The 14,258-nt window shown below is 39.3% G+C and overlaps 1 protein-coding gene across 3 annotated transcripts in view; it reads right to left on the bottom strand.

Moving 5' to 3' along the window:
* LOC136950446 (1-phosphatidylinositol 4,5-bisphosphate phosphodiesterase delta-3-A-like) overlaps positions 1-14,258 on the bottom strand; it is an 84,227-nt gene that overhangs the window by 38,973 nt on the left and 30,996 nt on the right. For all 3 annotated transcript variants that reach the window (XM_067244789.1, XM_067244790.1, XM_067244791.1), the window contains exons 4-7: positions 13,912-14,041; positions 6,793-7,018; positions 6,440-6,641; positions 999-1,143 (exon numbers count right to left, since the gene is read on the bottom strand). In XM_067244789.1, the coding sequence (XP_067100890.1) occupies positions 999-1,143; positions 6,440-6,641; positions 6,793-7,018; positions 13,912-14,041 (703 nt within the window). The remainder of the gene's footprint in view (positions 1-998; positions 1,144-6,439; positions 6,642-6,792; positions 7,019-13,911; positions 14,042-14,258) is intronic.

Here is a 14,258-nt window from a genome sequence, read left to right as displayed (position 1 = left end):
ATTTGAGCGGCCTTTATGGAACAGGCCCCTGAACTCTGGGTAACACTAGGCTTACATAAACAGGGGGACCTGGGCTTGATCACTATCTTACTAGAGAGGCCATAAAAGAGTTGGTCAAGCTTAGAGGGGTCAGAGAGCGCACACGCACACACTCAAACACGCACGCACACAGGCGCGCCAGGTCTATGCAAGGAAGCCAATGAAGAAGGACCATGGGACATTTGCATGCCTTTATTTTAACCAATGACTGTCAAGAGCGGTTCTGTTTAAATAGGTAGCTAGCACAACATGCTAGCAGACAAACTTTGTAGCACAATGGCGTGTGATGTTTTTGTCTCCTTGTGGGCCGGCCGCAAGCAATAAAGCTTTCTTAAACTTGTTCACTGACTGACTGTGCAATGCTTGATAGATTAATATTTCTGACATAGTCCTAGTGTGCGGAATAGGCTTACTTTGGGCCTATAAATACTGTGATAAGTCACTTATTATTGGACGGCAAGGTTCCCCGTTAACATAATTGATGTGAATTGAAGGCAAAGCAAGGCTAGTTTATTTATATAGGCCTAGCACAATTCATACACAATGGCAATTCAAAGTGCTTTACATTACATTACATTAGCAGAAGTGTAAGTGTAGTGTGTATTTATAAAAAAATAAAATAAAAAAAAACATATAATTATGTGTAAAATAATGAAAAATATTAGTTGCAAAATGATAAAGGACATAAATATAAAAATTTTAATTAGAGTGCACGAAAACTGTATACCTACTTATTTTGTGCAAACATGTCAGTTCTCAATTGTGTGTAAGAGTGCTCTTGGGTGTGCGTAAATTCTGTTCTTACCTAAGAACAAATCCCAAATAAGAAAACATTGGTGAATGCCAGAATCTTCGTGAAAACTGCGTAAGTGGGGTTTAAGAACAAATTTGTTCTTAAAAACGTTTGGTGAATGAGGCCCATTGAGTGTCAATGGTATTGAATATTGCAAATAGCTCACCTTAAAGGCGTACTCTGCTATAGTCTCAATGACATCTGTGAACAACACTTTGGAGGTTAGTGTGTGACCATGGAAGATAACTGGTTCTCCTTTATCACCATCCCAACAGTCTAGCTCTACACAACGACAGCCATGGTTCAGGGCCCTGAAAGTAAGAACACACACAAACTAGAGAGGGTACAATTTCTGGGGAAATTGTAGGGTGTGCTTGCTTGCGTCGGTTGCACAGGGGTCCGTTTTTGAATGACATTTTTACAACTGATACTTCAGTTTATTTTATATAAAATGCATACTTATTATTTATAAAGATTACATAGATTTTTGCTGCTCATTTACAATTGAAAATATGAGTGAAGTGTAGAATGAAATAGATTTCTTCTCATTTCCCCTGCAAGAGGCAGCCTCATCGTTGAATCAAAACGAATAAATTTGGCAGACCGGTGTTAAAATTGACCTAATCTCTATGACTTAAACGTCCTTTTAAGTTTTTCCCTTATCGTGATATTTTCAGGCATTTAGCCTACTCATTGCATTCATAATTTAATAAAGAACTCCCTTTGAAGATTATTCTACAACGTTACCGGCAGTAGAAGATGGAATCGCGATTCAAACAGTACCATCTGCTAACTGAAAATATGCCCCCAAAAACGTAAATAAGCTTGACATTTATTTAGTGGAAAATCGCTCATTCATAAAAAGCTCACTGGTAGCGATCATTGTCAGTAACAAAATGCGATATAGCCCTGTGTGGAGAAGCTGCCCCGGTAAATTGTACTACTACAGTACAGTACTAGACTACTGCTGTATTCGTCTTGGCGATTGCGTTGGTTGAATTCGATTTAACGTTCCGTTGTACGGTTTAGGCTGAAATTAATTATTTTCATGAACAGATTGACAAAGTTTAGGCTGTGGCAATGAAGTTCAGGTTAGTAGTTAGATAGACTTTTGATTTATGTAAGGGGAGTGCCGAACATGTTCTGTCGCCGTTTGACTTCCTAAACAGCTGTGTAGATGTTTTTGTAGTGTGTCTCGCGTAGGCTACAGCGTTGCAGTGAGCTACACTGTTTTGAAACCACAGGTAATGATAATTTCACCCACAAATCGTTTACTTGTAATGTAATGTCATAATAAATCCTACAACAAAAATGTATTTGTGAGGAATGTTTACTTTAACGATTGAAAACAGATGCATCATAGAAGTCGCTCGGGATAAGAGCGTCTGCTAAATGACTAAATGTAAATGTAGACCACTGTAGTATGTGTTGCCTGGGCAACAAAGGCTAATGTCATGATGCTAATGCTTCAGTGAAATAGTAGACTACCATTTCCGAAAGTAGATGTACTTCCTTAATAATATCAGCTTATATTGTACATTACACATCACAATTGTGTGTCATATCACAAAGTAAAATTAGTAAATAGTTATCACCCTGGCCTCTTTGCTTGTGGCGTTTCTGCAGCTGCCTTGCAGTAAAGCAGTTAGCTTAGCTATCTCCCAGAAGTTAACGAGCTGCTAAACTAATGTTCTGCTAGAGGTAGTCACGCGAGTTTTCGTGACGTTAGTGACGTAAGTAGCGTCATTGACTGTGGCTAGCAAGTTAGCCACCGTTAGCTTCACTTTTCGACACAAAAACTTAATTTCTACTTAAACCGTGCAACGGAACGTAAATCCCAATAGAAGCAACTCAATCGCTACCAAGACGAAACTTTTGACACCTAGGTTGTCTATGTAGGCCAAATATTGACTGAGTTTTAGGGGGGCAAAAAGAATAATAATAATGTATATGTGAGAGAACAAAGGTTGTGCCCTTGCCGAAGGCAAAGCACACCCAACTAGAGAGGATACAATTTCTGGGGAAATTGTAGGGTGTGCTTGCTTGCGTCGGTTGCACAGGGGTCTGTATATTTTATATAAAAATGCATCGGGCCTACTTATTATTTATAAAGATTACATAGATTTAAAAGCATCTTTTTTTTGCTGCTCATTTACAACTCAAAATACGAGTGAAGTGTCGAATGAAATATGATGTCTTCTCATTTCCCCTGCAAGAGGCAGCTGACAGGCTGAATCAAAACGAATACATTTGGCAGACCGGTGTAAAAATTGACCTAATCTCTATGATTTAAACGTCCTTTTAAGTTGTCCCTTCTCGTGATATTTTCAGGCATTTAGCCTACTCATATTGCATTCATTCATTAATAAAGAACCCCATTTGAAGATTATTCTACGACTTTACCGGCAGAAGATAGAATCGCGATTCAAACAGTACCATCTGCTAACTGAAAATATGCCCCCAAAAACGTAAATAAGCTTGACATTTATTTAGTGGAAAATCGCTCATTCATAAAAATCTCACTGGTAGCGATCATTGTCAGTAACAACGCAAAATGCGATATAGCCCTGTGTGGAGAAGCTGCCCCGGTAAATTCTACTACTACAGTACAGTACTAGACTACTGCTGTGTTCGTCTTGGTAGCGATTGCGTTGGTTGAATTCGATTTAACGTTCCGTTGTACGGTTTAGGCTGAAATTAATTATTTTCATGAACAGATTGACAAAGTTTAGGTTGTGGCAATGAAGTTCAGGTTAGTAGTCAGATTGTTTCAACTATTGAAAGACTTTTGAGTAAGGGGAGTGCCGAACATGTTTTGTCACCGTTTGACTTGAACAGCTGAGGAGTTTTTGTTAGCTACTCAGACTAGTGTCTCGGGTAGGCTACAGCGTTGCAGTGAGCTACACTGGTTTGAAACCACAGGTAATGGTAATTTCACCAACAAATCGTTTACTAATGTCAGAATAAATCATATAACGAAAATGTATATGTGAGGAATGTTTATTTTAACGATTGAAAACAGATACATCATAGACCACTGTAGTATGTGTTGCCCGGGCAACACAGGCTAATGTCATGATGCTAATACTTCAGTGAAATAGTAGACTACTGTTTCCGAAAGTAGATGTACTTCCTTAATAATATCAGCTTATATTGTACATTACACATCACAATTGTGTGTCATATCACAAAGTAAAATGAGTAAATAGTTATCACCCTGGCCTCTTTTCTTGTGGCGTTTCTGCAGCTGCCTTGCAGTAAAGCTATAGTTAGCCTAGCTATCCCCCAAGTTAACAGATGCGAAACGAATGTTCTGCCAAAGGTAGTCACGCGTGTTTTCGTGACATTAGTGCAGAACGGTGTAAAAATTGACCTAATCTCTATGATTTAAACGTCATTTTAAGTTTTTCCCTTCTCATGATATTTTCAGGCATTTAGCCTACTCATATTGCATTCATTCATGAATAAACAACCCCTTTGAAGATTATTCTACGACGTTACCCGGCAGTAGAAGATGGAATCGCGATTCAAACGGTACCATCTGCTAACTGAAAATATGCCCCCCAAAACGTAAATAAGCTTGACATTTATTTAGTGGAAAATTGCTCATTCATAAAAAGCTCACTGGTAGCGATCATTGTCAGTAACAACGCAAAATGCGATATAGCCCTGTGTGGAGAAGCTGCCCCGGTAAATTGTACTACTACGGTACAGTACTAGACTACCGCTGTGTTCGTCTTGGTAGCGATTGCGTTGGTTGAATTGGATTTAACGTTCCGTTGTACGGTTTAGGCTGAAATTAATTATTTTCATGAACAGATTGACAACGTTTAGGCTGTGGCAATGAAGTTCAGGTTAGTAGTTAGACTTTTGATTTAAGTAAGGGGAGTGCCGAACATTTTCTGTCGCCGTTTGACTTCCTAAACAGCTGTGTACTGTAGCTAGATGTTTTTGTAGTGTGTCTCGCGTAAGCTACAGCGTTGCAGTGAGCTACACTGGTTTGAAACCACAGGTAATGGTAATTTCACCAACAAATCGTTTTCTAATGTCAGAATAAATCCTACAACGAAAATGTATATGTGAGGAATGTTTATTTTAAGGATTGAAAACAGATAACGCTACATCATAGACCACTGTAGTATGTGTTGCCCGGGAAACACAGGCTAATGTCATGATGCTAATACTTCAGTGAAATAGTAGACTACTGTTTCCGAAAGTAGATGTACTTCCTTAATAATATCAGCTTATATTGTACATTACACATCACAATTGTGTGTCATATCAAAAAGTAAAATGAGTAAATAGTTATCACCCTGGCCTCTTTTCTTGTGGCGTTTCTGCAGCTGCCTTGCAGTAAAGCTATAGTTAGCCTAGCTATCCCCAAGTTAACAGATGCTAAACGAATGTTCTGGCAAAGGTAGTCACGCGTGTTTTCGTGACGTTAGTGACGCAGTGACGTTAGTAACGTCAGTGACTGTGGTTAGCAAATTAGCCACCGTTAGCTTCACTTTTCGCCACAAAAACTTAACTGAAGCTTAAACCATGCAACGGAACGTAAATTCCAATAGAAGCAACTCAATCGCTACCAAGACGAAACTTTTGACACCTACGTTGTCTATGTAGGCCAAATATTGACTGAGTTTTAGGGGGGCAAAAAGAAATAAAAATAAAAATAATAATAATAATAATATATATGTGAGAGAACAAAGGTTGTGCTCTCGCCGAAGGCTTGAGCACACCCAACTAGGGGTGTAATGATACACTCAGCTCACGATTCGATATGTATTACGATACTGGGTGTACGATACAATATGTATCACAATATTTTGAACAGCATTTTTTATTAAACAAATTCAATTAACAGATTTATTTTAAAGAATATATTGTGCTTAGTAAAGTTATGCATTGTGCTTATTAAAGTTCTGTCTTATGATCTGAGAAGTGTGCTCAGGCTTAAACATGGTGTGTCACACAGGGTGTGGGAAGCAGGCTGTTCTTTGTGTCTCTATCTTAATTTTCAGAAACAACCTTGAAACCGGGTGGAGACGGCACCCGAGCAGGTGGGACGCGTAGGCAAGAACAACTCCCTGATGCACGAGAGAACAAGCTCAACCCTCTTTTCATCTTTCTGTTTTAATTGCACTGTATACATATCTGCTGGGGAGGGACAGATAGCCAGTTGGACTTCGTGAACCAGCCCAAACTCTGTTGCGGGTAGGGAAACGTAGACAACCCCAGAGCTCTGTACTTGTTGATTTCCAACTGCTGCATTAAAGCTGATATTATCGGACCTCTGCGACTCCAGAACACTCTTTCTAGAACACAGATTTGTGTCATTGAATACCACCATTACATATTGGAATAGACACAACAATTAAAGTCCTTCAATTTTCAAAACATTAAAAAATTTCTATCATTTTCTTTGTTGTACATACAATTTAGTTAACTCAGTTCAAGCGATTTCTGTGAATGCAATGAATGCACACATGACGCAGGTGCTGAGTAGTTTGCGTAAAATATTGCCATAATGCACTGTTCTGTTCATGTCTGTGGGTTTTTATGCATACCCTGTCTGTGTACAGGTCGTTGTTATGATGTGTTGTGTACCTGATATAAGGCTCTGTGCTGCTGTCCCCGGTCAGCTGGTCTTTAGTGAGGTAGGTGTTATGTGAGGAGGAAATGAAGTAATGGGCCAAGGTCCGGGTCATATCCTGGTAGATCCTTGCATGGTCAGGGTTAAACACAGCATTCTCGTGGGACAGCATGTACATCGTGAAACCATTAGGTGTCATGAAGTGGTTCTTTTGAGCTGTACTGGGCAAAATACAAAAACATTACAAAAGGCAGAAAATAAAACTGTCTACTTTTGAATGATTTAAATGGTTACTGTAATAGAAATCTTAGAGTATAATACTGGACCACTTTGCAGCAATTAGCACTGCAGTTGACAGTTAGCGTACCCCACTCGTTGAGCTCATAGGTGAGGATTAGACTCTGAGCATGGGCTACAGAGGCATCCTCTCCTTGGTCCTTCAGGAATCCTCTCAGGTCCACGGTAGAGAGAACACATCCGTTAGATGAGTAGCCCTGGAACACTGCATCTAGTTCAGGTCGTCGTAGCATCTCCCGGCAGAACATTTCTATCTCATTGTGGTCCAGGCGGTTGTCCAGGGAGCGATCACACTTCTATGAAAGCAAAAGAGGAAGAGACACTGTCTCACCTGGAAGAAGCCTGGTAAAGTCCTGTCTGGGGTCTGGGTGTAGGTACATCCAGGAAGGTGCTTCTTCACTTAACCTTTGTCTGACCGCTCTAAAATCACAACGGTCTAACAAATATGTCAAACAGCACAACATAGGTCAAACAGCACAACAAAGAAATATGAAATAGATACCTACATTTAGTCAAGATAGTGTCATGCCCGGACCTGGAGGTGAGTACCAAGACAGACTAAACTGAAGTAACACAGCCTAACTTATTTTGGGGGATTTCCTAAAAAATTCTCAATTAGGTTACAAAATACTGTGTTAATTTCGGTTTTTATTCTGTTCTAATTTGCAATATGAAGAGGAAACTAGTTAGTACTGTAGTTGCTAGCTAACTGAACTTGTCATAATGAGCAACTGTGCCTTTGTCCAAATTGAAATAATATTGTTGTGTCTGATGGCAATGACAACAAGACTTGTTAATGAACCCAACACCTGAGGCCTGTTCCAAAAAGCAAGTTTACCGAATAAGCCAGACTTATGTCAGTTAGTCGGACTAATTTCTAGTTCATTCGGTTCCATAAAGCTAGCTCAACGTAGTTCGAACTCAGTTACTATGGTAACTTATGCTTCGAAACTAGCCTGGTCCGGGTCAGGCTAATTGTCAGGCTTAGACCGTGTTCTTGCTTAACCAGACATTCCTGTAACACTGACCCAACGGGAAAACGATGATTTACCACGGACATTCTCATTTTCTTATTCTCATCAGTTCAATATGTAGGATACATTTATAGAAAATCAACTTAAATAGCCTACATAGGCTACAACATTTAGACTAATGCATTAAACAATGATGAACAATGATTTGATACACACGGCTATGGTAGTTTGTGATTTCAAATGTTTAGGCATCAGGCGTAGGCCAATATCTCAATCTAAATTAGTATAATTATCATAGCTATATAATTGTTAACAGTAGCCTGTTGCAAAATGAACCTAAATCCATAGGACATCTATCCTCCATTTTCCTGACACAAAAACCATGTTAAAAAGTTAGGCTACTGGATAATGTATTGATTAATAGTAGGCTATTTATATTAAACAATGTAAAAATAGTAAATTAAGATGTGTTTAGAGGGTGTCTGTTTTTAATCAACGAAGTAAAGGTCTAAAAAAAGGACCTCGACCTACGTAGCCTATAGTTCACGTCAATCATGGCGTGTCATTTTATTTTGATTAAGCGGTGGATAAGAGCTGTCATAGTACACGGCTTAAAGGGAACGTTCTTTCTGGAAGAAGTCACGTGGCCGTGTGCATTGCTTTTGCCGTGGTGGATTGTATGATGCATGTTTTACCTCTCGGGCTGTTTAAGAATAGGGTGCACGCGCAATTAGCTTGATTACTTAAATCTGACTTGAATTAATAGCAGTGCGTGAGCTGAAATTGGCCTTTATGGAACCGCTTTAGCCACGCTTGACTAATTAAACTAATTCAAGTCAGGTTTGGGACTTTCAGTCCAACTTTTTTGAGCGGCCTTTATGGAACAGGCCTCTGAGGGGTGTTCCATCAACGTCGATTAAGGAAAAGCAAGACTTATTTCGCCAAGTCTCACTTACTTTAGCGAGAGTTCCGTTCCATTAAGGTGGCTAGCTACGTAACCAAGGTAACTTATACTTCGGAACTAGCCTGATCCGTGTCACGCTAAAAGTCAAGCTAAACTAAAATGTGTTGAAAATAATTTCAAACAGGCGGAAACAGAATCTCAAAAGACAGTTCCGTAGAGTAAATTCCTGCGCGCAAAGCACTTTAGTGCGTGTTCGGAAACGTAAATTCAGACGAAGTGCAGACATGAATGATTTACATGTTTACTTCATCTCCAAAAAATATATTAATTTAAATAAACAAGTTAAGAAATAATGTAACTTTAACTGTTTTCAAAAGCCATTGGTTATTGACATAAGGCCTTAGAAACTAAGCAGAGCGTCTAGACGGTTACAATCAATTATGGCGTATCCGTTCTTTGACAACTCTGTGGTGGATGAAGGTGCTCAGATTATACAAAGAGTGTTTATCCCACCAGCCCCAAGGGTCTTCAGAGACAGAAGTAATGCTTCCCTGACCAGTATCTGTGGAAGAAGTATAGGTTCAGCAGGCCCAGCATAGTTTATCTAGATAGATTTAAATGTGATGTAATTATTTAAAAAAACAAAACATAATATATATATATATATATATATATATATATAATGAAATAGCAACTCTTAAGGATGGCGATGAACACATAAGAGCAGCCTACCATCCTTTGTAGAAAGTAATAGAAAGGAGAGTAGTAGACTATAATAGTAGAAAGGAGGGTAGTAGACTGCAGTCTATGTAGGTAGGCCTAGACTATGTAGTCTGCTGGAATCACACACAAGGAAGCAAACTCACTGTAGCCAAGCCTTGACACTGTTCAGTCTGTCTGCATCTGTCTATGTCTTTGCATGTGGGACATTCTTGAACGGGCAACTATGCCAGGAAATATGAAGGGTATACCTTGTGTGGAAGAAATTGGGATTTCCTGTGTTACATTAATCACTAATCAATAGAACTAGTCATTGGATACTAGTTAGTACGTTTATCATGTAAGCTTGCTATTAATAACAGTATATTGTGTCTATGTGTCAGGTTAATAGATGTTCGGGGTCAGGAGAAAGTACTGGCTAAACGGTCCTTGTCATGACTACAAGGAGAGCTCCAACTATGAGAACTCTCTAGTGTGAGAGTTCTCATGTGTTGGGAGCAGTGAATCTTTTTCTCTGAGACTGTTGTAACGTCATTCCTGCCTGACTGTCACAATCTATGTTTACATTCTTGTGCCCTACAAAAGATGGTCCTCCGGCTTTCGGAGCGGAGAGAGACCTGGTTGAGACCTAAGCTTGGTGTTGTGAAGACTGGTTTTCTCTCCCAATTTGCAGATTGATAAATACGTATTAAAATCCAGAACTTAACTGAACTTAGTCACTCCGTTTATGAAGAGACGGACAAAACACTTTCTTCATCACTTGCTACAAAGCAGCACCTGAATATTATCATCAGTTTTTCAGGTCATCTTGAAACACAAAGAATCAAGGAGACTTTTTATTCAATTGCATAAAGTATTTTCATTGTTTAAAGTAGCCTATATGTTGACAAGCCTCTATATTACCTGTCCTTCTGGCTTCCCCAATATTATAGGTGCAATATACTGTCCCCATGGGTGTATCTAGGCCCACTGGAAGACTCAGGGGGTGACTGCCTGGTGCCCCCATGGTTGAAAAAGTGTTTCTTTAATGCCCTCTAGAGTGGCAAAAATTAGACCAAGTGCCCTACTGTCTGCCATTCACATTGTGAAATATGCTTGAGTGCACAGGATGCCCCATGCAATAAATGACAGTGTGCCCTCTATAAATGTAAAAACATGTCATCATGAGTTCCTTTATAGTAGAGAAAATGTAATGCAGTACCCTATAAGTTGCCCTTACAATGGTCTAAATTGGACTGTTCCCATGCCCTTACTTCCAATGGAAAAGGGTGCTGTTATGAAGTGCCCTTTATGCTGCCCTTACATGACAGTGTCCCAAATGTTGCCCTTTCCAAAGAAGACGATTAGATGCTGTGCCCAACAGTCTCCCCTAATGTTCCCACTAGGGCATGCTTTCCCAAAGTGAGGCTGTGACAACCCTTGGCACCCAAGCCCCCTCTGGATCTGTGGAGGCAGACTATGTTAATTGGAAATATGGGGCAGCTGTCCATACACTGTCAGCCAAAATAGTAATAATTGGATTTGGATTAAATATGCACATGTAATATAATAATGATATATTCTTAGTCATGCTGAGCATTTTTAAATGACTGTTCTGCCAAGCAAAGTGTACTACAGTTTTGGTCACCTTCTGATCTGAAGTCGGTGCTGGTTCTGTGCAATACTAGTTCTTGACATTTAGTCATTTAGCAGACGCTCTTATTCAGAGCAACTTGCAGTAAGTACAGGGACTTTCCCCCGAGGCAAGTAGGGTGAAGTGCCTTGCCCAAGGACACAACGTAATTTGGCACGGCCGGGAATCGAACTGGCTTCAGATTACTAGCCCGACTCCCTCACCGCTCAGCCACCTGACTCCCTTATTTCAGTGAATCCCCATTTTAGTCATGGTTATCTTTCCCTTTTATCTTAAAGCTCAGCATTTAGCCTATCAGTTAATAAATGCGTAAGTGGCAAAGTTATTTTGAAGTAATTTATTAATTTTGTTCAAGATGTGAAGACAAAAACCTTATTACTCCACATCAAGTGCAATTAACCATGGCCTTCTTCAGTGTTTTGAATTTTATCCTACAATTTTCAATTGCTGCCACGTTCTTTTTTGGGCTATTATTCTCAATCTCCTATTATTCTCAATATCGGCCATAGGCTAGCCTACTGTCAGAACGGTTTCAGACAGCTCATCAAATTACGCTAATTATCAGTAGGCCTAAATATATAGGCTATATGTTAAGTAGATTTGGTAGGTCTACAATTTACGCATTTTAACAGTCGTAATGGTTTGACAAGTTGTCTCCTTTGCCATGTTAATTGCGGCAACATTGCCCTTTTTGGGGACAACTCCAAAAAAACTAAAAAAATCAATTTACGCTGCTGAAACAACACCACTCTGCTGGTTTACGCTTTGCTTTTTGCGACATAACTCCTCTTTTCGACGATCGCCTGATCTGGGCTGCACAGTCTAAGCTTATTGAGGTCTAGCTTGAATTAGCGTTGCCTATTAGAATCAGAATCAGAATCAGAATGGGTTTTTATTCGCCATGAAAGTTTGCACAGACAAGGAATTTACTTCGGTAGGAGAGCCTACCTAGGCAGCCAATTTCGGCGCCACTAGAAAGTTACAGCATAACATGAGGAGAGAGGAGGAGAGAAAAAGGCAACACCCAGACAATGCTCCTAGAGGAGTACAGTGTGGGAACAGACAAAAACCTCAGCACATAAGCACAACAACATTTACAAAAACACGATACTTGCAACGAGTGGGGGGGGGGGGGGTAGACAAGCAGCATAGTGTAACGGAACATTAGTGGAACGGCTTGAGGCTTAAGTCTAAGTTTACGTTTACCCAAGTGAGACTTCCCTTACAAAAAAGCAGAATATATTTGATATACTTTTAAGGAGTATACTTAGAAAATAGTTCACTTTTAAGTATGCTTTAAAAATAGTTCACTTTTGTAAGAAGTATACTTAGAGAATAGTTCACTTTTGATGTACTTTCAAGTATGCTTTGAAAATAGTTCACTTTTGATATACTTTTAAGAAGTATGCTTAGAAACAGAATATGTTATACATTTCTTCTGGAGTAGGATGTACGTTTTCTATTATTATACAGCAAAAACAGTCAAAATAATTTTTAGGTACATTACAGGTTACATTTTTTAGATCCATCTAATTCTAATTATTCATGTCTATGAAAATCTATTATGCATTGCACATTGAATCTTTTTTGGTACTGAAGCTGTAACCTTAATTACTGCCAAAACATTCTGAAGCCCTATAATCTTATACTAATAATTATCAATTGGAGTATTAATGGAAAAAAAGAAAAAGCTACTTGAGAAAGAAGCAGACAGAAGGATTGCATTATGCATTTGAAGGTTATACTGTCAAACTGACTGAAGAACGAAATAACGACGTGAAAAAATGAAGATGGCGTGGATCATTGGCTGGTCTATTCCCATGATGCAAGGCGGTAAATAGTGTTAAAATTATCTGATAATTTTGCCGTTTGTTTGAAATACAAATGTAACTTCATGAATTTCGTTTTTTAAATGTGTCTGCTTAGAATATAGTGTTTTGTTGTGTTGTCATTGTTGTGGTGGTTAACCATTGTAACCATGAGTTAAATTACTGTTACGTTTTATAAGAAGAGCTGGATTCTTATACCTTCAACGCTTGCAGTCAATAGCTTCTTTCAGCTAAGAAACTGCCATGTAACTTTGCAAGGGCCCATATTCTCGCTAAATTACTTATAATCTGAGGCGTTTGAGGGGCTCCTAAACATTATAATATATACTATATAAGCAGAGGTGATAGAGGAACTCTGTCACAGACATGTCTTGTCCATTTTTACGACAACAACCTGTTGCGGACGGTGCAAGAATAATTTGCAGAATTTAACATGAAACCAAATTAATTGCTCATTGCGTGATAGATAGCCTATCCTTAAGCACGGCGCGATATGCTACTAGCCTATACTTTTTGAGAGATAGGCCTAGCCTATCTTTTTATGTGAGGGTGTCATTTACATCATAAATTTGTTGAAACCACATTATGTGACATTAAAGATAATAAACAAAGTATGAAAATAAAAAAACATAGGACTAGCTTACTGTGATAAACATCTAACGTGGTCACTACTATACATTTAATTTGGTCTGCTACTTTTTGCCAGCCCTCTTTCTTGGATTTTGCAGACTTTGAGGTGTTCCCTGGCGTTCTGATTAAATCTTAAAATTCGGAGTAACCTTCGAGCAAGATGTTGCTCTGTTGGCTCTGTTGCGGAAAAAACGGGGCGCTCTTTTTGGCCATGGTGAGCAGCCATAGACTTATGTGAGCAGTCAATAGCAGCGTTGCTGATCAAGGTTTCTACTATCGATACATACCCCCTTTCAGACCAACGCATAACTCAATCCAGCTATACTAATTATAAATAACATGGGTGTTCGAAGAACCGAATTAGCCAGATCATGATAAGCAAGATGATGTCATCTTGGATATGTCATTTGATCTCGGATGTAATAAGCGACGTACGGAGAACGGGCCCCTGGATGGTAAAGGGGGCCCATACAAACAATACTAATCCCTTTGTACCAACCTTGAACAGGGTGGATGCATACTGTTCACTGAGGTCAATGTTGATCATCTGCAGCAAGGTCTGAACCTCCTCGTAGCTCATCTTCCCATCGTGGTTCTGGTCGGCCCGTCTCAGGTAACCATGAATCCAAGTGACAACACAGTCAAGGACAATAACGCGACACAATGTATGAGTGTTACTGTACAGCCTAAGTTATTAAAGTGGGGTGCTAGGTAGATCGGACCTACCAGGGTAAAGATGCCTATTTATTTGGTCTTTGGTCTCATCTGTCAGTTCAGTTCACACCACTACACAAGCACTCATGACAAACTAAAATGCCTAATCACACAATTTGTCCTTTCAAGAAA

Source organism: Osmerus mordax, chromosome 10, assembly GCF_038355195.1.
Source record: "Osmerus mordax isolate fOsmMor3 chromosome 10, fOsmMor3.pri, whole genome shotgun sequence".
Lineage (NCBI taxonomy): Eukaryota > Metazoa > Chordata > Actinopteri > Osmeriformes > Osmeridae > Osmerus > Osmerus mordax.
Note: the sequence above shows the minus strand (reverse complement) of the source record. Positions and strands in the feature narration are given on the sequence as shown.